The sequence below is a fragment of the Odocoileus virginianus genome, unplaced genomic scaffold (genome assembly GCF_023699985.2).
Source record: "Odocoileus virginianus isolate 20LAN1187 ecotype Illinois unplaced genomic scaffold, Ovbor_1.2 Unplaced_Scaffold_8, whole genome shotgun sequence".
Taxonomy (NCBI): domain Eukaryota; kingdom Metazoa; phylum Chordata; class Mammalia; order Artiodactyla; family Cervidae; genus Odocoileus; species Odocoileus virginianus.
Window position 1 is genome coordinate 2,571,635 of NW_027224270.1, and position 24,442 is coordinate 2,596,076.

Sequence of the window (24,442 nt, forward strand, 5' to 3'; positions counted from 1 at the left end):
AAGAGGCTCTTTATTTCCTCTTCACTTTCTGCCATTAGGGTGGTATCATCTGCATATCTGAGGTTACTGATATTTCTCCTGGCAATCTTGATTCCAGCTTGTGATTCATCCAGCCTAGCATTTCACATGATGTATTCTGCATGTAAGTTAAATAAGCAGAGTGACAATATACAGCTTTGATGTACCGCTTTCCTAATTTTGAACCAGTCCTTTGTTCCATGTAAGGTTCTAACTATTGCTTCTTGACCTGCATACAGGTTTCTCAGGAGACGGGTAAGGTGGTCTAATATTCCCATCTCTTTAACAATGCTCCGCAGTTTGCTCTGATCCACAAAGTCAAAGGCTTCAGTGTAGTCAATGAAGCAGAAATAGGGGTTTTTCTGAAATTTCCTTGCTTTTTCTAATATCCAATGGTAAACTGTTCATGGGATTCTCCCATGAACAGTTTACCATTTACTAACTGCAAAATACCCAGTATATTTGCTTTTCTATTTCTAATGAATTACCACAAATTTAGCAGCTTGAAACAACTGTTTATCTCTCAGTTCTGTAGGTCAAAAGTCCAGGGGGTTCTGTTGGGTTCTGTGCTTAGTCTCACCAAACTGGGAACCAGGGTGTTAGTTGTCGAGGTGGTTATTTGGAAACTCTGAGGAAGAAAGTGTTTCAAATCTCTGATTTCCTTTTCTGCTGCCAACCAGAGAAAACTCTCTGCTTTTCAAGGGTACCTGTGATTTGATTAAGCCTATATGAATCATCTTCTTGTTGTCATGTAAAGTAATATAATCCTAGGAATGCTGCCTCATCACATTTGTAGAGTCCACCAACACTCAAATGGATGGGCATTTATTATAAGAGCTAATTATACATGAAGGTCATTCATAAAATTCTGCCTGTTACACCCGACCAACCTACTCTTACTAATCAAAGTGTGATGCAATTATTTCCTAACATAATGTATTCAGTCTAATTAACTCAAAACATGGATTATATGGGAAAGTAAATTAGGAATCCAAAATTCCACATTCAAGGATAAACTTGAATGTCATTTGTTTTTAGGCCTTTCAAAGACTCATTCACTAACAAGTGTTTCGGTTTGTTTCTTCATGTATAGTACTTAATTTGTGTTCTCATGCATTTCTACTGTGCTCTCCCGAGTTGTTATTGTTTTCTTTTTAATGTTACGAAGTCAGTTCTGCTACTTCAGAGCATTAACCACAGCAAGTATTTTCAAAGGTTTTCAGAACTATTTTTCATGTCTTAGAAAACAAGCTGAAACACAGATCAGCAATCAGAAAGGAATGATGACTGTGGCTGAGGCTATGCAGCTAGCATCAAAAATATAAACAACGCAACATACTTACATGAGTTTGTTTCTTTTTATGTTGCAGTCTTGTTTATTTCTTTGCTTAACAATACATCTTGGAAAGTTTTTCCGTTTGTGTATTAGTTTTCTGTTGCTGCATCACGGATTACCACCAACTTAGACACTTAAAACACCATACGTTATCTTACAGTTCTGAGGTCAGAAGCGAGGCACAGCGTGAATAGACTCGCACAGTTCCCAGACCAGGGCATCATCAGGGCTGCTTCTCCCTGGAGGCTTGGGGAAAGAAATTCCAGGCTCACTTCTGCTTGTGACTGTCTCAGTACTTGGCCTTCCCCATCTTCGCACCAGCAAAGGCACGTCAGGCTCTCCTCACGCTTAGAGCCGTTTCCCTGCCTCTTCTGCTTCTAAAGGCCCATACGGTTACACTGGGACCCTCTGCATAATCCAAGGTGACCTCTGTATCTTAAGGCAGCAGTGATTCATAATCCTACCTGCACCTGCAAAGCCTGCTTGCCGTGCTGCATGGCATGTTCACCGTCCTAAGACTGGAGCATAGAGCATTCTTTGGGACCATGATTCTGTCTATCATATTTTAATACATCTGGATCTTTTCATTTTTTTAGTTGCTATGTGGTTTTTCATTCTGTGAGTTCTATAATTTATTTACCCAGTTCCACTTAAATGTTTTTTCTAATTTTTAAAATTATACATAATATTGTAATAAATATCCTTGAGGCATATTATGTACAAGTGAAGATATTTAGTATATATTCCAAGAAGTGGCTTCCATGAGAGAAATAACATATCCATTTTACGTTCTTTTATGGATGCTGCTAAATTGCAAGGCTTTACCAGTCTAGTATTGCTGATACTTTGAATCTGCCTCTTTATCAGCATGCACATCTGACCAATCCTGATCATTGTATTCTCTTTTCTATTCTTTGCTCTGTTTTTCAGTAATTTTTTGTGTATTTTTATGTGTTTTTCTCTTGTTGGTATATAGGATCTCTCTATATATTCAAATCTTAGCCTTTAATATATATGTATAATCTTTTGTATATACATACATGTCTTTATATGTAATCTGTATCATATACACAGATAGATTAAATGTTTTCTCCTAGTTTTGCTTTGTGTGTATTGTCTTGCATAATTTTCTCATCAAATTTGTAAGGGTTTTTAAAACTGGTTCTCTAAGATTTTTAATTTTGTATATCTTTCTTAGGAAGTCGTATCAGATTCTGTCTCTCCCTCTCTCTCTTTTTCTCTATATATACTTACAATCTCGTGTATTTGTTCTTGGATCCTTTTGGGTCATTTTGTTTTGTTCTTATCCTTTTCTTAGTTTAATAGCTTTTTAATACACACATATTAGTCTGATCCATCTTTGTTTACTTAATCCATATTTGTTTGTTTGACAGCTCTACATGAAAATATAGTTTGTTGTTCTGTTAGTGAACTTGTGTGTGCATTTCTATATTTAGTTCTCTGGTGACTCCTTTTATAACTTCAAACAAAATTCTCTCCCTTGTCATATCTTTGTTTTATACCAGTGAGGTTTTCACTGTTTATATTCTGCATCTTACTCATTTGTTTGAATTCTGCCTTTAGATGGACTTGACACTCATCACTAGCCCTTCATCACAGTTTTTTCCTCTTATTTCTTAATTGACTACATTTACTCACTAAGTGGTTTGGGTTTTTTGTTTGTTTTGCTTTGGGTTTGTTTATTCTGTTTCCAGGAGAGCATAGCCACAATACATTCCCCAAGTTTTTTTCATGACTCTTTCAGCCACTTTATATTTTCAGGACGCTTTATAACTTTTGTGGGAGTGGGACACTTGGTCCTAACCTCCGCAGTCTGTACCCATTCTATTGTAATCTCCTGGCACTGAACGCTGCCTTGCAGAAACCTGACATCAGCTTGATATTTCCCTTCTTACAGATGACTTACTTTTTTTCTGCTTAGAGGTCTACAAATCCCTTCTTTATCCTTGAATTTCAGTTACTTAAGCAGGTGCATGTCAGTTTTCACAGCTCTTTCTCTGTGGGGAAAGCAGCAATAGCATTTTCCCCCTTTTAAAATCGTGTACAAGCTTGGAGAGTTGTGCGAACAGTGGAACCAAAGCTGTTAAAGCTCCCAGTCTAGGCTCAACTGCATGCCAGGTGTCTGCACAAGTCTCCCTTGCTGGCCTTTGGGATTCTGGTCTTTTAAATTTCATTCTGTACAGAAGTCCACTAAGTTAGGCTGTCTCTTGGGTTTTTGATAATTTTCTGCACTTATCTTTAAGTCAAAGCAGGTGGAACATTTGGGCTCCTTTGGATTCTGTGCTTCCCTGGCCCAGTTCTTAGACAAGTGCTGAGCCCTGGTCTAAGGTTCTGCCCCAGTCCTTCATGCCCTTGTAATAATTCTTCGGTGCTCAGCTTTCTTCACAGTCCAACTCTCACATCCATACATGACCACTGGAAAAAGTCATAGCCTTGACTAGATGGACCTTTGTTGGCAAAGTAATGTCTCTGCTTTTTAATAAGCTCTCTAGGTTGGTCATAACTTCCCTTCCAAGGAATACGCGTCTTTTAATTTCATGGCTGTAATCACCATCTGCAGTGATTTTAGAGCCCCCCAAAATAAAGTCTGTCACTATTTCCACTGTTTCCCCATCTATTTGCCATGAAGTGATGGTACCAGGTGCCATGATCTTAGTTTTCTGAATGCTGAGTTTTAAGCCAGTTTTTTCACTCTCCTCTTTCACTTTCATCAAGAGGCTCTTTAGTTCTTCTTCACTTTCTGCCATAAGGGTGGTGTCATCTGCATATCTGAGGTTATTGATATTTCTCCCCCGACAATCTTGATTCCAGCTTGTGCTTCCTCCAGCCCAGCGTTTCTCATGATGTGCTCTGCATAGAAGTTAGACAAGCAGGGTGACAATATACAGCCGTGCTGCTGCTAAGATGCTTCAGTCGTGTCTGACTCTGTGCGACCCCATAGACGGCAACCTACCAGGCTCCTCCGTCCCTGGGATCTCCAGGCAAGAACACTGGAGTGAGTTGCCATTTCCTTCTCCAGTGCATGAAAGTGAAAAGTGAAAGTGAAATTGCTCAGTCATTTCCGACTCTCTGTGACCCCATGGACCACAGCCTACCAGGCTCTTTCGTCTTTTGGATTTTCCAGGCAAGAGTACTGGAGTTGGGTTGCCATCGCCTTCTCCCATACAGCCTTGATGTACTCCTTTTCCTGTTTGGAACCATTCTGTCGTTCACACAGATCACACAGCTGGATTGTAGCAGAATCAAGATTAGAACACAAAATAAAAATTGACTTCAGCATTTATGCTCTTAATCCTTTTGCCATCTGCATTCTTCTACCTTCTCCGGCTATAGACGAAGTTAGGCCCCAAGGCCAGAGACACAGATGAGCAGACAAAGAAGCCTGAGCACAGAATGAGTTCAAGAGCTAACACTGCAATGTAACGAGAGAGATACATCTGTTTTAAATATCCCACAACAGGGAAAAAGTCACACCTTTTTGAAAGACACAGGGGCATTGCAGCAGGTCAATGTACCTGTTTATGTTTGCCTTTGCTTTCTTATTCTTGAATTCACTTCTTGAAAACTGCTTATTTGACATAATGAGAGAGAATCACTTCACATGCTATAATTTAAAAATTAAGTCTGACTCAAATCAATTAAGAATATGTGCATATGCATGTTCCATTCTTTTTTGGACAGGAGCAGGTGGGAGTATGATAGCCCCAAAGGTGAAACTCTCCCACATGCAGTCAGCTCTGTCACTTTGTCTATATCCAGAAGGGTGGTGGTATCAAATGTGAACACCCTGTTATGTGAGGCAGTAGTAAGAAATTGGGTAGCAGACTTGAATTCTCTGTAGCCAAACCCAGTGTCCATGTAATTATTTTATTTCCTCACAAGTAGTTGCCCTTTTATATCAGTTTTTTGGGGGTCGTAGTATTGTGCAACACTCACGGGCTGATCGTTCAGACTGGTCTGACCAGGCATGCTGATGGTGGGACTGGCTCTCAAATAGCAACTCCCTTCACTTTCTAAGAATCCCTTAGAAGAAATGAAGTAGCCATCATGGTCAACAAAAGAGTCCAAAATGCAGTACTTGGATGCAATCTCAAAAATGACAAAATGATCTCTGTTCATTTCCAAGGCAAACCATTCAGTATCACAGTAATCCAAGTCTATGCCCCAACCAGTAATGCTGAAGAAGCTGAAGTTGAACGGTTCTATGAAGACCTACAAGACCTTCTAGAACTAATACCAAAAAAAAACATGTCCTTTTCATTATAGGGGACTGGAATGCAAAAGTAGGAAAGTCAAGAAATACCTGGAGTAACAGGCAAATTTGGCCTTGGAGTACAGAATGAAGCAGGGCAAAGGCTAACAGAGTTTTGCCAAGAGAACACACTGGTCATAGCAAACACCCTCTTCCAACAACACAAGAGATGACTCTACACATGGACATCACCAGATGGTCAACACCGAAATCAGATTGATTATATTCTTTGCAGCCAAAGATGGAGAAGCTCTATACAGTCAGCAAAAACAAGACTGGGAGCTGACTGTGGCTCAGATCATGAACTCCTTACTGCCAAATTCAGACTTAAATTGAAGAAAGTAGGGAAAACCACTAGACCATTTAGGTATGACCTAAATCAAATCCCTGATGACTATACAGTGGAAGTAGGAAATACATTTAAGGGACTAGATCTGATAGGCAGAGAGCCTGATGAACTATGGGTGGAGGTTCATGACATTTTACAGGAGACAGGGATCAAGACCATCCCCATGGAAAAGAAATGCAAAAAGGCAAAATGGTTGTCTGAGGAGGTCTTACAAATAGCTATGAAAAGAAGAGAATAAAAAGCAAAGGAGAAAAGGAAAGATATTCCCATTTGAATGCGAGTTCCAAAGAATAGCAAGGAGAGATAAGAAAGCCTTCCTCAGTGATCATAGCAAAGAAATAGAAGAAAACAATAGAATGAGAAAGACTAGAGATCTCTTCAAGAAAATTAGAGATACCAAGGGAATATTCCATGCAAAGATGGGTTCAATAAAGGACAGAAATTGTATGGACCTAACAGAAGCAGAAGATATTAAGAAGAGATGGCAAGAATACACAGAAGAACTGTACAAAAAAGATCTTCACGACCCAGATAATCACGATGGTGTGATCACTCACCTAGAGCCAGACATCCTGGAATGTGAGGAACCAGAGATCAAATTACCAACATCCACTGGATCATCCAGAAAGCAAGAGAGTTCCAGAAAAACATATATTTCTGTTTTATTGACTATGCCAAAGCCTTTGACTGTGTGGATCACAATAAACTATGGAAAATTCTGAAAGAGATGGGAATACCAGACCACCTGACCTGCCTCTTGAGAAACCTGTATGCAGGTCAGGAAGCAACAGTTAGAATTGGACATGGACCAACAGACTAGTTCCAAATAGGAAAAGGAGTACGTCAAGGCTGTATATTGTCACCCTGCTTGTTTAACTTATATGCAGAGTACATCATGAGAAACGCTGGGCTGGATGAAGCACAAGCTGGAATCAAGATTGCCAGGAGAGATATCAATAACCTCAGATATGCAGATGACACCACCCTTATGGCAGAAAGTGAAGAGAAACTAAAAAGCCTCTTGATGAAAGTGAAAGAGGAGAGTGAAAAAGTTGGCTTAAAACTCAACATTCAGAAAACTAAGATCATGGCATCTGGTCCCATCACTTCATGGCAAATAGATGAGGAAACAGTGGAAACAGTGTCAGACTTTATTTTTGGGGCTCCAAAATCACTGCAGATGGTGATTGCAAGCCATGAAATTAAAAGAAGCTTACTCCTTGGAAGGAAAGTTATGACCAACCTAGACAGCATATTAAAAAACAGAGACATTACTTTGCCAACAAAGGTCCATCTAGTCAAGGCTATGGTTTTTCCAGTGGTCATGTATGGATGTGAGAGTTGGACTGTGAAGAAAGCTGAGTGCCGAAGAATTGATGCTTTTGAACTGTGGTGTTGGAGAAGACTCTTGAGAGTCCCTTGGACTGCAAGGAGATCCAGCCAGTCCATCCTAAAGGAGATCAGTCCTGGGTGTTCATTGGAAGGACTGATGCTGAAGCTGAAACTCCAATACATCGGCACCCCCATGCGAAGAGTTGACTCATTGGAAAAGACCCTGATGCTGGGAGAGATTGGGGGCAGGAGGAGAAGGGGACGACAGAGGGTGAGATGGCTGGATGGCATCACCAACTCGATGGACATGAGTTTGAGTAAACTCCAGGAGTTGGTGATGGACAGGGAGGCCTGGCGTGCTGCAGTTCATGGGGTCACAAAGGGTTGGACACGACTGAGCGACTGAACTGAACTGAACTCGCTTTCAAAATGGAAGCATCTACTGCTCCTCCTTTGACATTTTGTGGAATGCATCCTTTTTTCCCTGAAAGTTAGGTCAGACAATAGCTCGACTGAGAGAGCTCATGTTGGCAGAATTCAGAGCTTTCTCCTTCAGTTCATCCAGCTCTTCTTAAACACCAGGAATGATGGGCAGGCGGAAAGGATCTAGCATGGTCTGTTATGACAATATAACCAAGGGAGTACAAATATCATTCTTTTTGCATTGTAGAGTTTATTAAATAATCTATTAGATTTGCATATGATTAAAATCATATTCTCTGTAAATAGCAGAAACTGCGTTTATTATCACATGGAATTTTCATGGAATGGGCAATGTATTGTGTTTGTATTGTGTTGCATTGATTTTATTCGGGGTTTGATGTTAGATTTCTGCTTTAATATCACTTCAGGACTTTTAACCATGAACCTCATTATGTGACTTCTAAAGAAATGTCATTTAACAATTAAAAGCAGTGTATTTGATGTCATTTAAAGATTGAAGGTGGGAGGAGAAGGGGATGACAGAGGATGAGATGGTAGGATGGCATCAGAGACTCAGTGACCATGCGTTTGGGTAAACTTTAGAGTTGGTGATGGATAAGGAGGCCTGACATGCTGCAGTCCATGGGATAACAAAGAGTTGGAGATAACTAAGCAATTAAACTGAACATAAATCAACAATACCAGCATTTTAAAGAATATAGTGTTTAATGGAATGATAAAACTTTTTGTATTTTTAATACCTGAATTACTGAACTTACCAGAAAAGTCTTACACTCATATGTGAAGAATTGAAAATACATAACAAATTATTTTTAAGGACTCCAATCTAGAGTAAAGAGATGAAAAGAAATAAGAATTAGAACAGAAATCAATGAAATTGACAACAGGAAATCAGTAGGAAAAAAATCAATGAAACCAAAAACTACTTATTTGAAAGAGTAATAAAATCAATAGCCTCTAGCCAGGATAACTAAAAAAATAATAATAAGTGACAGGGGACACAAATGACTAATCCCAGAAATGAAAGGGGGACATCGTCACAGAACCTGTCAACGTGAAAATAATAAGAAAAAGTACTATGAACAACTCTGTGCCAGCAAAGTTGATAACCTACATGAAATAGACCAATTCCTTGAAAGAAACAGTTTGCCAAAACTCAAGCAGGAAGAAGTAGACAATCTGAATAGGCCCATTTCTATTAAAGAAAATGGAGAAACAAATAGTAACTCTCCAAAAGAAAAGGCACCAGGCACCATGTGGTGTGGGCGGCGACCTTAGTTCCCACACCAGGGACAGAACCCGTGTCCCCTGCGTTGGCAGGTAGACGCTTAACCCTGGGCCAGCAGGGGACTCCCCAGTAGAAATTTTTAATGTAGGATCTGATCAGTGTTGAACTAGATGCAGGTTTTCTCCAATTGTGTGTGTGTGTGTGTGTGTGTGTATCTGTGTGTGTGTCTGTGTGTGTGTCTGTGTGTGTGTCTGTGTGTGTGTGTGTGTGTGTGTGTGTTGTGTGTGTGTGTCTGTGTGTCTCTCTGTGCACATGTGTGTCTCTATGTGTGTATGTGTGTGTGTGTCTGTGTGTGTGTCTGTGTGTGTGTCTGTGTGTATCTGTGTGTGTGTGCATGTGTGTGTGTGTCTGTGTGTTTCTGTGTGTGTGTCTGTGTGTGTGTGTGCACATGTATTTGTGTCTCTGTGTGTGTGTGTCTCTGTGTGTGTGTGCATGTGTGTTTGCCCATGTGTGTGTGTCTGTGTGCGCACACATGTATGTGTGTCTCTGTGTGTGTCTGTGTCCACGTGTGTGTCTATGTGTGTGTCTGTGCCCATGTGTGTGTGTCTGTGTGTCTGTGTTTGTGTGTGTGTCTCTGTGTGTATCTGTGTGTGCACATGTGTGTGTATGTGTGTGTACATGTGTGTCTCTGTGTCTGTGTCTGTGTGTGTGCACATGTGTGTGTATCTGTGTGTGTACATGTGTGTGTCTGTGTCTGTGTGTGTGCACATGTGTGTGTATCTGTGTGTGTGTCTGTGTCTCTGTGTCTCTGTGTGTGTCTCTATGTGTGTCTGTGTGTGCACATGTGTGTGTCTCTGTGTCTGTGTTGTGTGTGTGTGTGTGTGTGTGTCTGTGACTGTGTGTCTGTGTGTGTGTCTGTGTGTGTGTCTGTGTGTGTGTCTGTGTGTGTGTCTGTGTGTGTCTCTGTGTGTGTGTCTGTGTGTGTCTGTGTGTGTGTGTGTGTCTCTGTGTGTGTCTGTGTGTGTGTCTCTGTGTGTGTCTGTGTGTCTGTGTGTGTCTCTGTGTGTGTCTCTGTGTGTCTCTGTGTCTGTGTCTCTGTGTGTCTGCGTCTGTGTGTGTGTGTGTGCACATGTATATGTGTGTGTCTCTATGTGTGTCTGTGTGTGTGTCTGTGTCTCCGTGTGTGTCTGTGCCCATGTGTGTGTGTCTCTGTGTGCATGTGTGTGTCTCTGTGTGTCTGCGTCTCTGTGTGTGTGTGCACATGTATGTGTGTGTGTCTCTATGAGTGTCTGTGTCTGTGTGTTGGTAACAAGGTTTCAGACTGGATGTCAGGCCGCCTGGGTGACCCCTGAGGAGGGTTCTTGGGCAACCCTGCAGGGAGGGAGAAACCCAGGGGGGCCAGGCAGTCTCCCCGAGGCGAGGGGACAGAATGGAGTCTGGGAGGCAGAGGCCAGAGTCCACCAAGCGGGCGCCGGGGGAAGGGTGGTCTCCGGGGAGCTGCAGGTAGTCCCTGCCCGGATCTTCAACTGAGCAGACTGTGCGTGAGAAGGAGCAGCCCACGGCCAGGACAAGAGCCCGGGGTTAGAGGGAACGCTACTTGTAGCTCACACAGGAATGGGAAGAGAAAACAAAATTAACAGTTTAAATGCAGACTGCAAAAGGATCAAACTATTCTCAAGTAGCGCGACTTAGCTGCACCCAGAACAAAGCTAAAGAAGATCGCAAATGCATCTGTATTTGTCAAGCAGCCAGAAGGACAAAATCACAATATGTCTAGGGAAAAATTATGAGAAATACATGCAGAAGGCGCACCTAGAGTGAGACTGCATGAAGGCAGGAGGAAATTCAGTCAATAGAAACAGACTTGGAAGTGACACAGATGAGGGGCTTCCCTGGGAGTCCAGTGGTTAAAAGTCTGCCTGGCAACAGTCCCCGCTCTAAAGGAATTTCTCTCTTACTTTGATAAGCAAGTACATAATTAACTGTGATAACAGTATGAGAGGGTTATAGGGATATGAAGATAGTGCTGTGGGGGGACAAAGGAAATATTTGTTTCAGTTGTGGGATGAGAGGGAAATTTCATAGAGGAGGCAGTATGTAATCTGGAATGAAGTGTTCCTGGTGGTGTTGCTCTGGTAACAAATTACCCCCATTCCTGGTGGTTTCAAACAACCATTTGATTCTGCTCATATATTCTCTGGGTCAAGACTTCAGATAGGGCACAATAGGAATGATAGTCATCTGCATTCCGTAATATCTCAAGACTCAAAAGTTTGGGAGCTTGAGAGCTCGAGGCAAGGGTTGTTCCCGGGGGTCTTCACCCTCCTGTCTGACACCTGGCATCTGTCGACTGGACTCAGCCGTCAACTTGAACAGCCGCGCTTGGCTTCTCCACGTCACCCAGCAAATGTTAGTAGTGTCAGTTGAGAACAGGAAGGATTATACTAAGTGGTGAGAATAAAAGTGAAAATAAAGAGATATGCGATATATTCTGGAGATAGAATTATGACTGATTGGTCATGGCCAGGAAGAGAAAGGAAGACATCAGCGATGAAGTAAACGAGAGCGCCCAGGACCTGCCGCCTTGTCCGGCAGCGTCCCTCGGCCCCGAGGCGCTCTACAGACGGAGGTCCCGGGCCGCTCTCCGTCAGGGCCGTGGATCTCACCGCCAGTCTTGGCCATGCCTGTTACCTGTAGTAGTGGGTACAGTCCTCATTTCTCGTGTATTCTGCTGACAGTTCTGCAGGCGTCACAGAGTCGAGGTTGAGGATAAAAGCAGTGGTAGTGTCAGAGCTCCAAAGCAAATGTGACACATAAGTAGATTGTTTATTTTGACGTTCTTACTTATATTTATGTATATTGGTACTAAGCTTTCTGAGCAAATACATGCAGTTTTTCATTCCCAGTAGGAGAACTGTAATCAGAATACCATTTTCTTTTTTTAATGTCAGGTTTTTCTTTGTCCTGTTAGATTTTTAAAGAGATTCACGCTTCCTCTTACCAACTCCTGAGACATTATCAATTAACCACACACAGCCCATCGAACACAGCATAGCTGTAATTAAACTAAATTACTGTGCGGCAGCTTTCATTACTCAGGGACACAGTTTTTATTAGGACCATAGAGAGAGTTTAATTACATGTCTAGACACCCCCTGAATTCATGGCAGCAGTGTTATCTTTGTCTATTTAAAAGAGAATTTGAGCTTTTGGTGATTTCATTTTTTGAAAGACCTAATGGTAAGATAAGTTTGGGAGTTTTTCTTTTAGTTCCACATTCTACTTCAATGCATATTTGATTTAAGAACCATTTTTACATCTGTGGATGTAAATGTTTCCCAAGAAAAGCGCACAGAATTTCCCTTGGTCATATTTGATATACGTTTCATTGTATCCGAAAGCTTTCAGTTTCAAATACGTCCCAGATCTCCTCTCTTACCTTATTAATGCACAAATCATGTACTGTGGTCTGAAGCATAGACACCTCATCAGAATATTTCCCGCTTCTCCACGCCCGTGAAGAAGCTCTGCTCTTTGCCGGAGGACGCGTGCCCTTGACACGTACCCGCGCCCTCCCAGTCCGGTCTCTGCGCAGGACGCGGAGCTGTCTGCGTGCGCACCTGAGCTCGGCCAGCCTGCAGATCCGGGCGCGCGCTTTGTTCCCTTTGGGCTCCAACCTGACCTCTTCTCTCTCATTACAAAAGCACGTGTGCAGCTTCCTTCCCCGTAACTGCAGATCATTTCTGGACCTTTTCCCAAGCTATTCACTGTCTCCTGAGTATCACCTCTTTCAATTGGTTAAACCATTTCCATTGCCTCCATTCCTAAAAACTTCATCTTTCCTGAAATCTGATCATATGCATCGGAAATAAGAGAATGGAATTATCACAGGCTTATCCTTCCTAAACAACCTCAAAAGTTGCCTCACAAGATGCACTTGCTCTGACTTTGCATACAAATACATTTTAGACACTGACTTATTTGTAGATGACATGTACATTATTTTAGTTTTCTTTATATTTTTGTATTCTGTTAGCAGAATTTAACAATACAGAATTCTGTGTTCTGTATTTTGTATTCTGATTCTGTCTAAATCAGAACACATGACTTTTTCCATCATTTTTTGCTCCATAATTTATTATTAAGTGAATGACTTAATTATTGCTATTGATAGCAATGATTTTTTGAAGTCTTCAGTGAATATTTTAGACTTGGGGTTGAATCTAGGGAAAATAGTACAGGTAAAATGATATTTCCACCATAAATAGATTAAATAGACTGTTAGGCTAAATAGCCTAAGTAGACTGTTCCTCAAATATGTACTTAATAGGACTTCTATAACTTACACATATACAAATAGACAGGAAATTAATTTCAACCTGTTAAAAGCACCGATGTTTCCCAGTTTGATTGTGTACACCAGGAGGCTCATATCAAAGTCAGAAATGAGGCTTGGAGTCTGACTGTTCTTCACGACCACTTCTCCTATCACCTACTCTAACACGACACCCCAGGTTTGTCTACCCAATGCCATTCATAATTATCCTCTCTAGAAAAGGGTAAGTATTCTACTTTCTTTCCCCATGGCATTGCCACTCCAGCAGGCATTTTCCTGCAGAGCTTTGCTGTATCCAAACACTTGAAGCCGCATCTGTAATCTACTAACAGTGTTCACGCCGGAACCTCCTCCAGGGCCAGCGGCAGGTCCGGTCCTCAGGCCCCCGGGGTCGGGGCCTCTTCCGTTTGCAGACAGAGGTCAGTGGGTGTGCTCACTCCTCACTGCTGTGTCATTGTCTCTGGGCAGCTCAGTTCCATTTGATTACAGTGGTCAGTACAGTTTACGAGTGTTTTATGAGTGAGGGAAACTAACAGACGAGTTTTCAAGTGTCTTTCCCTAAACTCCCCTGAGGCTTATGTTGTATTGCATACTCAGGTAAACTTCAAAGGATACAAAGAAATTAATTCAGCCATAACAATCAACTTAATACTGCTACAGAAGAAAAAAATATGTAATTATTCAAAATGTCATTTTGAAGATGAAACCCTTTTGTCCGATCTTATAGTTAAAATATTCTTTCTGGATTTTGGCTTTTCTCAAAGTGATGCTGTAAATCTCATTTATCTAATTGATACTCACTGAGAACCACTGAGGTGACTAAAAACTATTATCCAGTAAGTATAGTATGTTTCATAAACACATAGACGTCTTACTTCAGCTAAATGTATCAAACTGATGTTGCTATGGAAATACATCACTATAATATAAGCAGAAGAATTTAAACTTATGCCATTGATAATGGCAGATGAATAAAAGGTGCAGATTACCATCATTCTTGAATATGTAACTGTAAGTCCTTGACTAAAGAGTAAAATAACATGCTTGTCTATAGGAAACTTGATTTATTTAATGTTCGTTCAAAAGTATTGATTGCACATTTAGCATAGGCACTGTACAGTAAAAACCAGGTATCTGGGGATCCAGGTAAAAATGTCCTCGTCTTTATGGAGTTTTCAGTCTAGCGAGGGAGATGTTCCTTAACATAAAGCTTGCAGAGAAACAGACATGATGTAAAGAAAAATAGAAAGCATTGTGAGAGCATATAAGAGCGTGTGTGCGTAAGAGAGCATGTTAATCTGGGACAGCGTCCTCGAGGACCTGACTTATAGTTGAGGGTGAGGATGAGGAGAGCTGGCCTAGTGCGGAGAGCATCTGTGCTGAAAGCGGGACCAGCGGGAGAGGGGGATGCTGGGGCGCTTGCGGGCAGGGGGCGGGAGGGCCTGCAGCAGCCCCAGGGTCGGCCCCGGAAGACCCCCAGGGCCCCGGAGAGGGGGCACGAGCAAACAGCAGGCTTTGAGGCGTGGCTGTGTCCACGGCAGTGTGCGTCATCACAGCTGCTTGTTGTGTGATGATGACTGGGAGAAACACAGTGAGAAGGTTCCAGATCCTAACTGCTGCAAACTGTGCCTTTTCTGATGTCTAAACATTCTTACACACTATAGAAATTTCAGCCCTTGTTTGACTTAGACTTGTTTCAACAGTGAAGAAGGCTAATATATAACATATTCAGTCTCTCTGTAATTTATATTTCATCTTCTTGGAAAGAGAAGTTGTGGTAAATTAAATGAAAAATAAAGCTATTAAAGTGAAGAATTTTTTAAAAAGCGAGAAGGAGAAGTAAACAGTGTGAATCAGGCTGGTTAGTGCGGGTGGAGCGTCTCTGTCACCGGGCTGCTTGGCAGCCAAAGCTGAAGGAGATGGAATGAAACAAAAGGCAAGTGTTTTCTGATCAAAGTATCCTTTGATACTTCGGAAAAAAGCAAGTATTCCAAATCTCAAAGGATTTCTAAATGCATTTTATAAGAGACATAAAAGAACAATGGTAGATTCTCAATAACTACTGTTTATGAAGTAGAATATCTCCTCCATGCTAAGGGTTTCTCACTGCAGCCTGCAGAGTGGACACTGCAGATGAGAAAGCTGAGATTTAGAGGGTTGGCAAATTGCTTAAGGTCACACAGATAATAAATAGTCTACTTGGTGTAAATGGCCCCAGAGCACCTCTCATGATGTTACTCCTTGATAACCATTTCAAAAGCAATATCTCAAAGCTTTATACGCCTTATTTCTTGTATTACCCTTGATCAAAACCAACAGTGTGATACTGAAACAGAACTCAGCTAAGATATGCCTTTGGTACCAAGACATTAAATTTATTATTATAAGATCCTTAAAAAGTATTTGTTTCCTATTTTGATTAGTCTACAGATAAAATTATACTTGTCATTTAATGCTTTCTTTCTAAAAAGAGCATGCACTTTCCAAAAATTGAGCCAGTAAATTAGTTGTGTGCTTCTCTGCCTCTGAGGCTGTCTGTTTCTCCTCCTCCTTCTTTTTATTCCAGTTTTAATTAAATTCATACACATCTGGTTATTTGCTCTTCCAGTCTCTTTATTAAAAGTTACTATTACTCAAGATAAACTTCAATAATTAGGTGCTACAATTTTTGTCAGATTCATTATTTCTTCCCATTAAATTGTTGGATTTATATAGAAGACATTGTAGGTCTTCTCCCAAACTGTTGTTCAGATTTTCAATATGTTTCCTTGCTTGTCCATGATTTACTTTAATTGTTATTACCTCTAACACTTGGTTTATTCTACAATGGGCTTCCCTGATGGCTTATTCTAGAATATCCGATAATCTTATTTTTTAGTTTTTTTAATCCTCTTGTCTATTTATGTTGACTCTCCATGATTTAAATAATCTGCAGCTAAGATTGAGAATACCTTGATAAGGTCTATTTCTTTGTGATTAGGTATTTCTTAATCAGTTCTATGTCATTCATATGATATGGTAAAATGTCTTGATGCATTTTCCTATGAGTACACAATTTTGAGAAGCATTTTTCACCCTTAATATCCTTTTCTTCCCCACTTCTCCATGTGCAGTGATCTCAATGTATCAAAATAAGATTAGGATTTGTTGAGATTAGAAGTGTATATTTTATTTAAAACCTAGTTTGAAAATAAGGGGCAGTGTTCCTATTATTCAGCTCGTGGTTGTTCAGTCGCTCAGTCGTGTCTGACTCTGTGACCCCATGAACTGCAGCACGCCAGGCTTCCCTGTCCTTCACTGTCTCCTGGAATTTGCTCAAACTCATGTCTGTTGAGTTGGTGATGCCATCCAACCATCTCATCCTCTATCATCCCCTTCTCCTCCTGCCTTCAATCTTTCCCAGCATCAGGGGCTTTTCCAATGAGTCAGCTCTTCCCATCAGGTGGCCAAAGTATTGGAGCTATTTCAGCATCAGTCCTTCCAACAAATATTTAGGGTTGGCTTTTATGACTTCTGATAGTATAAGACAGAATTTTTCAAAGATATTCTAGGGATTTTTTTTGAGGGTCATTGAAACCCCTTTCAGAGGGTCTGTGAAGTCAAAATCATTTCATCATAATATGAAAGCATTTTTCCTTACTTTCCAGTTAGTCATGTATGAATGTGAGAGTTGAACCATAAAGAAAGCTGAGCACCAAAGAATTGATGCTTTCAAACTGTGATGCTGGAGAAGACTCTTGAGAGTCCCTTGGACTGCAAGGAGATCAAACCAGTCATCCTAAAGGAAATCAACTCTGAATATTCACTGGAAGGACTGATGCTGAAACTGAAGCTCCAATACTTTGGCCAAGAGCCAACTCATTGGAAAAGACCCTGATGCTGGGAAAGATTGAGGGCAGGAGGAGAAGGGGACAACAGAGGATGAGATGGTTGGATGGCATCACTGACTCAATGGACATGAGTTTGAGCAGGCTCTGGGAGATAGTGAAGGACAGGGAGGCCTGGCATGCTGCAGTCCATGAGGTCACAAAAAGCTGGACACAACTTGGGGACTGAACAACAACAACATGGTATGTGATTTTACGGTAGAGAAAGAAGAAGTGCATGTGAGAGTCCAGCAGTTTTCTGTTAAACCAGAAATGAAAGAAATTTGTAAAACTTTAAAATAGTGGTATAGTACTCACTAGTTTCATATCTTAGAAAATAGTTATTTATATTTTAAAACATGTATATTGTCATGAGTTTATTGTTTTATTTTTAAATTAAAAGTAATTTTTTGATTTCTCAGTTTTAACCATTTGCACAGTAACTAAATGTTAGGTAGAGCTCACATAAACAAAAGCTCTTTGAGGTTCTTAAAAATTTTAACTGTAAAGAAGTTCTGAGGCCAGAAAGTCTGAGAACCGGCGCTCCAGAAGCACAGCTACTTCCGATGACTGTGTCTCCTTTGGGGGAGGCAGAAGACCATACTCCATGTTTGCCTTCTTCCTGGCTTCCCAGCTGGAAATAATGTAAAGGTTAAAAGTAGTAACTATTGATCGAAGGCAATCAGTGAGTCTAAGCAAATATAAGATTGCCATTTTGTCAATAAAGTCTCCCACATGTCTGGATGATTATATCATGAGTATTAATAATCTTTCTACACCAAGTCACTTACAGCAAATGATCGTTGCCTCTGTTTTTAGAAGTCGGGATCAGGACTGTTGGCATTCATTCCATTATTTGCTTTTCAGTTTGTTCCTCTGGTACTGCGTGACTCCTAGATCTATTATTTTCTATAAAACTCTTCTTCTCTTAGCTCTCCTTTTGGAGTGCCAAATGATGTTTTGTTTGTTTTGTCTTGCTTTTTTAAAATTTGCACTTAAGACACATAACCACCTCTTTTGTTCAAGAAAGCCAGAACAACATTTAATGAAAATCTTTATGTAATTAGTACTTTGCTAAACCAACACTTGTCCCCTCATCTCATTTGTTGTTACTGTGTCACTATTTTCAGCATCATTTTCTTCCCCAAGCTATGGAGCTTCTTAAACTGGGTTAGAAAATCAATATTTTCTATTGATTTATGCAATTCTTAGATACGTTCCAAAGCTATTGTATGAGACACTCACATCTTTGCCTTTCACACTGCAGATATACAAGATATAGTATGTTCCTCCTCAGGGATGCTGTTTTCTTCCAGGGTATGATTAGAGGCTGAGTGTGGTCCTCTGCCACTCTCATTTCTCCTCCCCCTCTTACTAAATACCTTGTCTCTTCTCCATCGTTCTCCCTTCTTCTCCTTTATTTGTATTTTCATCTCATCCCCACACTACACAGTCAAGCAGTAAGTGGTTCTTGAGCTCCTGCTTGGGAATCCTGCATGGGCAGATGCCCAGATCTGAGCCCACCAACTCGACATCCAGTTGTGACCTTGTAAGGATCTCTCAGCCTCTTTATCCTTCAGCTTTCTCATCTGCAGAACAGGAATTATGTGACTTCCATCATAAAGCTGCTGTGAAGTTTAGGTAAGCCAAGAGATCTAAATGGTGTTTATAATGGTGCGTGGACTATATGAGTAAGCAGAGAAAGACAAATTAAACCAAACTTAACATATAATTTTTATCTTCCATCTCAGCAGAAGTTAAAAATATAAACTTGGTATTTAGATATTAGGAAAACACATACGCTTACACTGTTTATGTGAGTAAATGTTGTTGGAGTCTTTTAGGAAAGTGATTTTGCAGTACATATTAAAATTAAAAATCTGTATACCTTTTGACCACACCAGACCTGCTTTCAGGTATCTATCCTAGAGAATATCAGCAAAGATGCTCACATTTGTAAGTATTGAAGGTTTATTACTGCATTAAAAATTTGGATGTCCATCAAAGTGGAAATAGCAAAATAAAAAGTGATATATCCAACAAAAAATGAATACATGGGTTAAATAAAATAAGTTATGGTGACATATGGGAAAAAGTTTAAAACATGTTGTTAAAAAAATAAAAGCAGTGTGAAAAAATTTTATTAGTGTTATGTTTATGTAAGAAAATGGAAAAATCAGGTATATTTCTTTGTATGCATGTACTCATATTTGTAAATGCATAGAGAAAAGTTCAGACCATTTCAAAGTGATGAATGATTACTTTTGGAGAAGACGTAGACTTCCCCTGGAGGAGAAGCAGGGTCAGGTAGAACTTTAACATTCGCAACAAGAATGTGCTTCATGTGTGATTACACATGACTTACAAAAGAATTTTAAAATATAATAAAATGAATGTTAGAGGTAATCTTTAAGATAATATCAATGATAGCTGGATATACTAATCCTCAAAGAGCCTATGAAAGCATTTATTGTCATTAAACAATATTTATCATATTAAAAGTAGTTTTCTATAATAATTACTCACATCTAAATGTCTGTTCAAACAATAATTATGAAGTCTTTGCTATGGTTGTGAACTTCTAAGATGACACATAGAATTATGTCTTTCAGATAATAAATCAGACAAATTTCAACACAGGGCATGTTGACTTTATTATTTATAATAATAATTAGCCTATTTGAGCTGATATGATAATATGCATATGAGAACTGTAACCAATGTTCTCTGAGAAGTAAATATTTTATTTGTGGCAATAGCTTCTATACAATTTAAGTTGCATTTCATTTTTCGGAAGCTACGTATAAGCTATTCTCAAATGACATTTAATGTAAAATGCATTCACCTTTATGGTGTTTATTTTTAAATTTTAATATGTGTGTGTTTGAATTATATAACTTAGTAAAGATTATTATAATTCTGGAAAGATTACCTATAAATGTTGGCACCATAAATATAATTACATGACTGTTACTTCATTATTGTCCATATTTAGTACCTACATGAAAATGGGATTGTCCATCGTGATCTCAAACCAGAGAATCTTCTCTATGCAACTCCAGCACCAGATGCGCCACTCAAAATTGGTAAGGGTATTTCTTGATGTCTTTTTAATCCCTGTTCCCAAAGCAGAAGAGATCTATTCCGTGGAATTTATAAATATTGCTCTGTCCGGTTTTGTCTCCATTCAGTTTCCTCAAATAAGGAAGTCTGTAAAGGAATAATACATTGCTTTGGAAGTCTGTACTCTTTCCTAGAATATTAGCTTGAATTAATGTGTGCAAGTTGGTACTTTATAGCTGAACACACAAAGGAATCACAGCCCTTGGAAAAGATAGGGACTTCAGGAGCTGAACTTGTATTTTGAAGATAAGTTTATTATAGAAGAAAATCACAGATCACGTAACATTTCTTTTTGGTTATCGACTTTTATCACAAGTTAGTTGGAGCTTCATTTAGATAATGAAGAACTCTGACACAAAACGCTTAGGACATATCCGTGTACTCTGGCTCTCAGTCATTTGTTCATATGAACAGAGGTAAGCTGAGATCTGTACTTCTCAACGCGCACACCACAGAACGCCAGTCCTCAGTGAACAAGGGGGGGTGAAGCCCTTGCGGGGACGAGTATGGAGGTGCTGGGCTTGGTCAAGGAAGTCAGGGAACGCTGAGTCAGCTAGGCAAGGCTTTATTTCTGCAGGGCTTTCAGAAAGTTATAAGTGCTAATGTGTGGACTTAACATCTAAATTAGTGTCTGTAAGGCTCTTCCCAAGCCTTATTTAACTCTGGAAACTTTGATTTGTATTTTTTTTCCCCAAAAAAGAACTTAAAGAACTACAGAGATGATTTGGAAAGTTCTGATCTACCCAGAGAGATCAGTAAATCAGCATTTTAGGAAAAAAATATATATTAAATTTACTTTCTTTGTCCCATACAAAGCAAATCTTTGTTTACAAAAATAATTATAAAGTTTAGTTTAGATGAAATCTCCTTTGGAGAATCTGTTCTAAATCCTCTGAAGGGCAATGCTCTCTTGGTGCTGTCCTTTATAATGCTAATCTAATGAGTTCACTGCATTTATGTTAAGATATTTGAAAATTAATTTGTACATATTACGGGAAAGCTCAGACAACATAATATACTTTATGAATACCAGAACCTAAAGGAAAAATGCTGAGGTCCTGCTGGCCACCAGCCTGTTTTCTTGGTCACTCCTGAAAGGCAGCAAGCAGCAGGAGGCTTCCGTTTGTTGCTTCCTTTAACAGCATTTTCAAAGATTTTATCCTTAAAGAGATTTCTTTAAATGGATGGATAGATACTAATTTAGCTGGGAGAGCCTTCCTTTCTGAAGGACTTCCTGCTGCTCTTTCTGATAAGGATCAGCACTCCATGGAAATGCGGGTTTAACTTTGAAGTCTAAAATGGCATCAGTTCTGCACCTGCCTCCCTTGAAGAATGCCCTTGAACTGTTTCCTCATGTTTCCTTGGTGAGAGAGATGTAGCCCAGCAAATAGAGTATAATGATAGCAACTTTTGATCATGTTTTATCTAGGTAATATTCTGAGAAATAAATAAAAAGGATTTTTGCACAGAGTTACATGTTCCTCAAATGAGAGTAAATTCTTGTCCATCAAATACACTAAAGAATGAAACTCCTTATTTTGAAGCAGAATAAACCTTTGATATTTCTGCTCATTTTCTTGACATTTAAGAAAGTCTAATTTTTTTATTCTAATTTCTTCCAATGGATTGAAAGTTCTGATTTTACTAGTAATTCTAGCTGTCCTTTAGAGTTAGTTTCAAATCTTAGAATTAACATTATACAAAATATATCCATTGCATCTATTATTTCTAGAAGAAATAGCTTATTTACTAAAAGCTAGTAATTACAGAGAAAACATAAAATAAATATTGGAGTCATGGGGTAAATTTTTTTCCAACTCAAGGACAGACTTTAACTATTATTTAGTTCGTTTAGTTTACTCTCCCCAGTGACTGTCCTCTATATCCACCCCAATATCAAATACCAAAACAAACAAGTTTTGCTTTGAATAATAAAATAGTCATCTGTTATCTTATAAAAGCTGAGAAAATGCTCATTTCACTAACTTATTTTTGTCTTCTTAGCTGATTTTGGACTCTCCAAAATCGTGGAACATCAAGTACTCATGAAGACAGTATGTGGAACCCCGGGATACTGTGGTATGTTCTTTAATACTGATATTTTACTCGTGTTATATTAAAAGTACTAATATCTCTATGTGAAGCATAATTTGATATGTCTCCATGAGGAAGGCATTTATAAATGACACTCAGACTACCTCTTGTTCTGCATGAGGGGTTCAATTATGTTGATTTTAGGGCACCACTGCAGGACAGCACGGAGGGGAGACCCAGGAGAAGGGACAGGAGCTCTGTGCCTGGGGACCAGCAGGAAGGGACAGGAGCTCTGCGCCTGGGGACCAGCAGGAAGGGACAGGAGCTCTGCGCCTGGGGACCAGGAGGAGGGACAGGAGCTATGCGCCTGGGGACCAGCAGGAAGGGACAGGAGCTCTGCGCCTGGGGACCAGCAGGAAGGGACAGGAGCTCTGCGCCTGGGACCAGCAGGAAGGGACAGGAGCTCTGCGCCTGGGGACCAGCAGGAAGGGACAGGAGCTCTGCGCCTGGGGACCAGGAGGAAGGGACAGGAGCTCTGCGCCTGGGGACCAGCAGGAAGGGACAGGAGCTCTGTGCCTGGGGACCAGGCGGAAGGGACAGGAGCTCTGCGCCTGGGGACCAGGAGGAGGGACAGGAGCTCTGTGTCTGGGGACCAGCAGGAAGGGACAGGAGCTCTGCGCCTGGGGACCAGCAGGAAGAGACAGGAGCTCTGCGCCTGGGGACCAGCAGGAAGGGACAGGAGCTCTGCGCCTGGGGACCGGCAGGAAGGGACAGGAGCTCTGCGCCTGGGGACCAGGAGGAAGGGACAGGAGCTCTACCCCGGGGACCAGCAGGAAGGGACAGGAGCTCTGTGCCTGGGGACCAGCAGGAAGGGACAGGAGCTCTGTGCCTGGGGACGAGGAAGGGACAGGAGCTCTGTGCCTGGGGACCAGGAGGATGGACAGGAGCTCTGTGCCTGGGGACCAGCAGGAAGGGACAGGAGCTTTGCGCCTGGGGAGCAGCAGGAAGGGACAGGAGCTCTGTGTCTGGGGACCAGGAGGAGGGACAGGAGCTCTGTGCCTGGGGACCAGCAGGAAGGGACAGGAGCTTTGCGTCTGGGGAGCAGCAGGAAGGGACAGGAGCTCTGCGCCTGGGGACCGGCAGGAAGGGACAGGAGCTCTGTGCCTGGGGACCAGCAGGAAGGGACAGGAGCTCTCCGCCTGGGGACCAGCAGGAAGGGACAGGAGCTCTGCCCCGGGGACCAGCAGGAAGGGACAGGAGCTCTGCGCCTGGGGACCAGCAGGAAGGGACAGGAGCTCTGCGCCTGGGGACCAGCAGGAAGAGACAGGAGCTCTGAGCCTGGGAACGAGGAGGAGGGACAGGACCTCTACTCCTGGGGACCAGGAGGAAGGGACAGGAGCTGTGCGCCTGGGGACCAGGAGGAAGGGACAGGAGCTGTGCGCCTAGGGACCAGCAGGAAGGGACAGGAGCTCTGCGCCTGGGGACCAGCAGGAAGGGACAGGAGCTCTGCGCCTGGGGACGAGCAGGAAGGGACAGGAGCTCTGCGCCTGGGGACCCGCAGGAAGGGACAGGATCTCTGTGCCTGGGGACCAGCAGGAAGGGACAGGAGCTCTGTGTCTGGGGACCAGGAGGAGGGACAGGAGCCCTGCGCCTGGGGACCAGGAGGAAGGGACAGGAGCTCTGCGCCTGAGGACCAGCAGGAATGGACAGGAGCTCTGCCCCGGGGACCAGCAGGAAGGGACAGGAGCTCTGTGCCTGGGGACCAGCAGGAAGGGACAGGAGCTCTGCGCCTGGGGACCAGGAGGAGGGACAGGAGCTCTGTGCCTGGGGACCAGCAGGAAGGGACAGGAGCTCTGCGCCTGGGGACGAGGAAGGGGCAGGAGCTGTGCGCCTGGGGACCAGCAGGAAGGGACAGGAGCTCTGTGCCTGGGGACCAGCAGGAAGGGACAGGAGCTCTGCGCCTGGGGACCAGCAGGAAGAGACAGGAGCTCTGCGCCTGGGGACCAGGAGGAGGGACAGGAGCTCTGCGCCTGGGGACCAGCAGGAAGGGACAGGAGCTCTGAGCCTGGGGACGAGGAAGGGGCAGGAGCTGTGCGCCTGGGG

The 24,442-nt window shown here is 41.8% G+C and overlaps 1 protein-coding gene across 4 annotated transcripts in view; it reads left to right on the forward strand.

The window, feature by feature from the left end:
• CAMK4 (calcium/calmodulin dependent protein kinase IV) overlaps positions 1-24,442 on the forward strand; it is a 234,397-nt gene that overhangs the window by 180,310 nt on the left and 29,645 nt on the right. For all 4 annotated transcript variants that reach the window (XM_020889513.2, XM_070462694.1, XM_070462695.1 and 1 more), the window contains 2 exons: positions 20,178-20,268; positions 22,310-22,384. In XM_020889513.2, the coding sequence (XP_020745172.2) occupies positions 20,178-20,268; positions 22,310-22,384 (166 nt within the window). The remainder of the gene's footprint in view (positions 1-20,177; positions 20,269-22,309; positions 22,385-24,442) is intronic.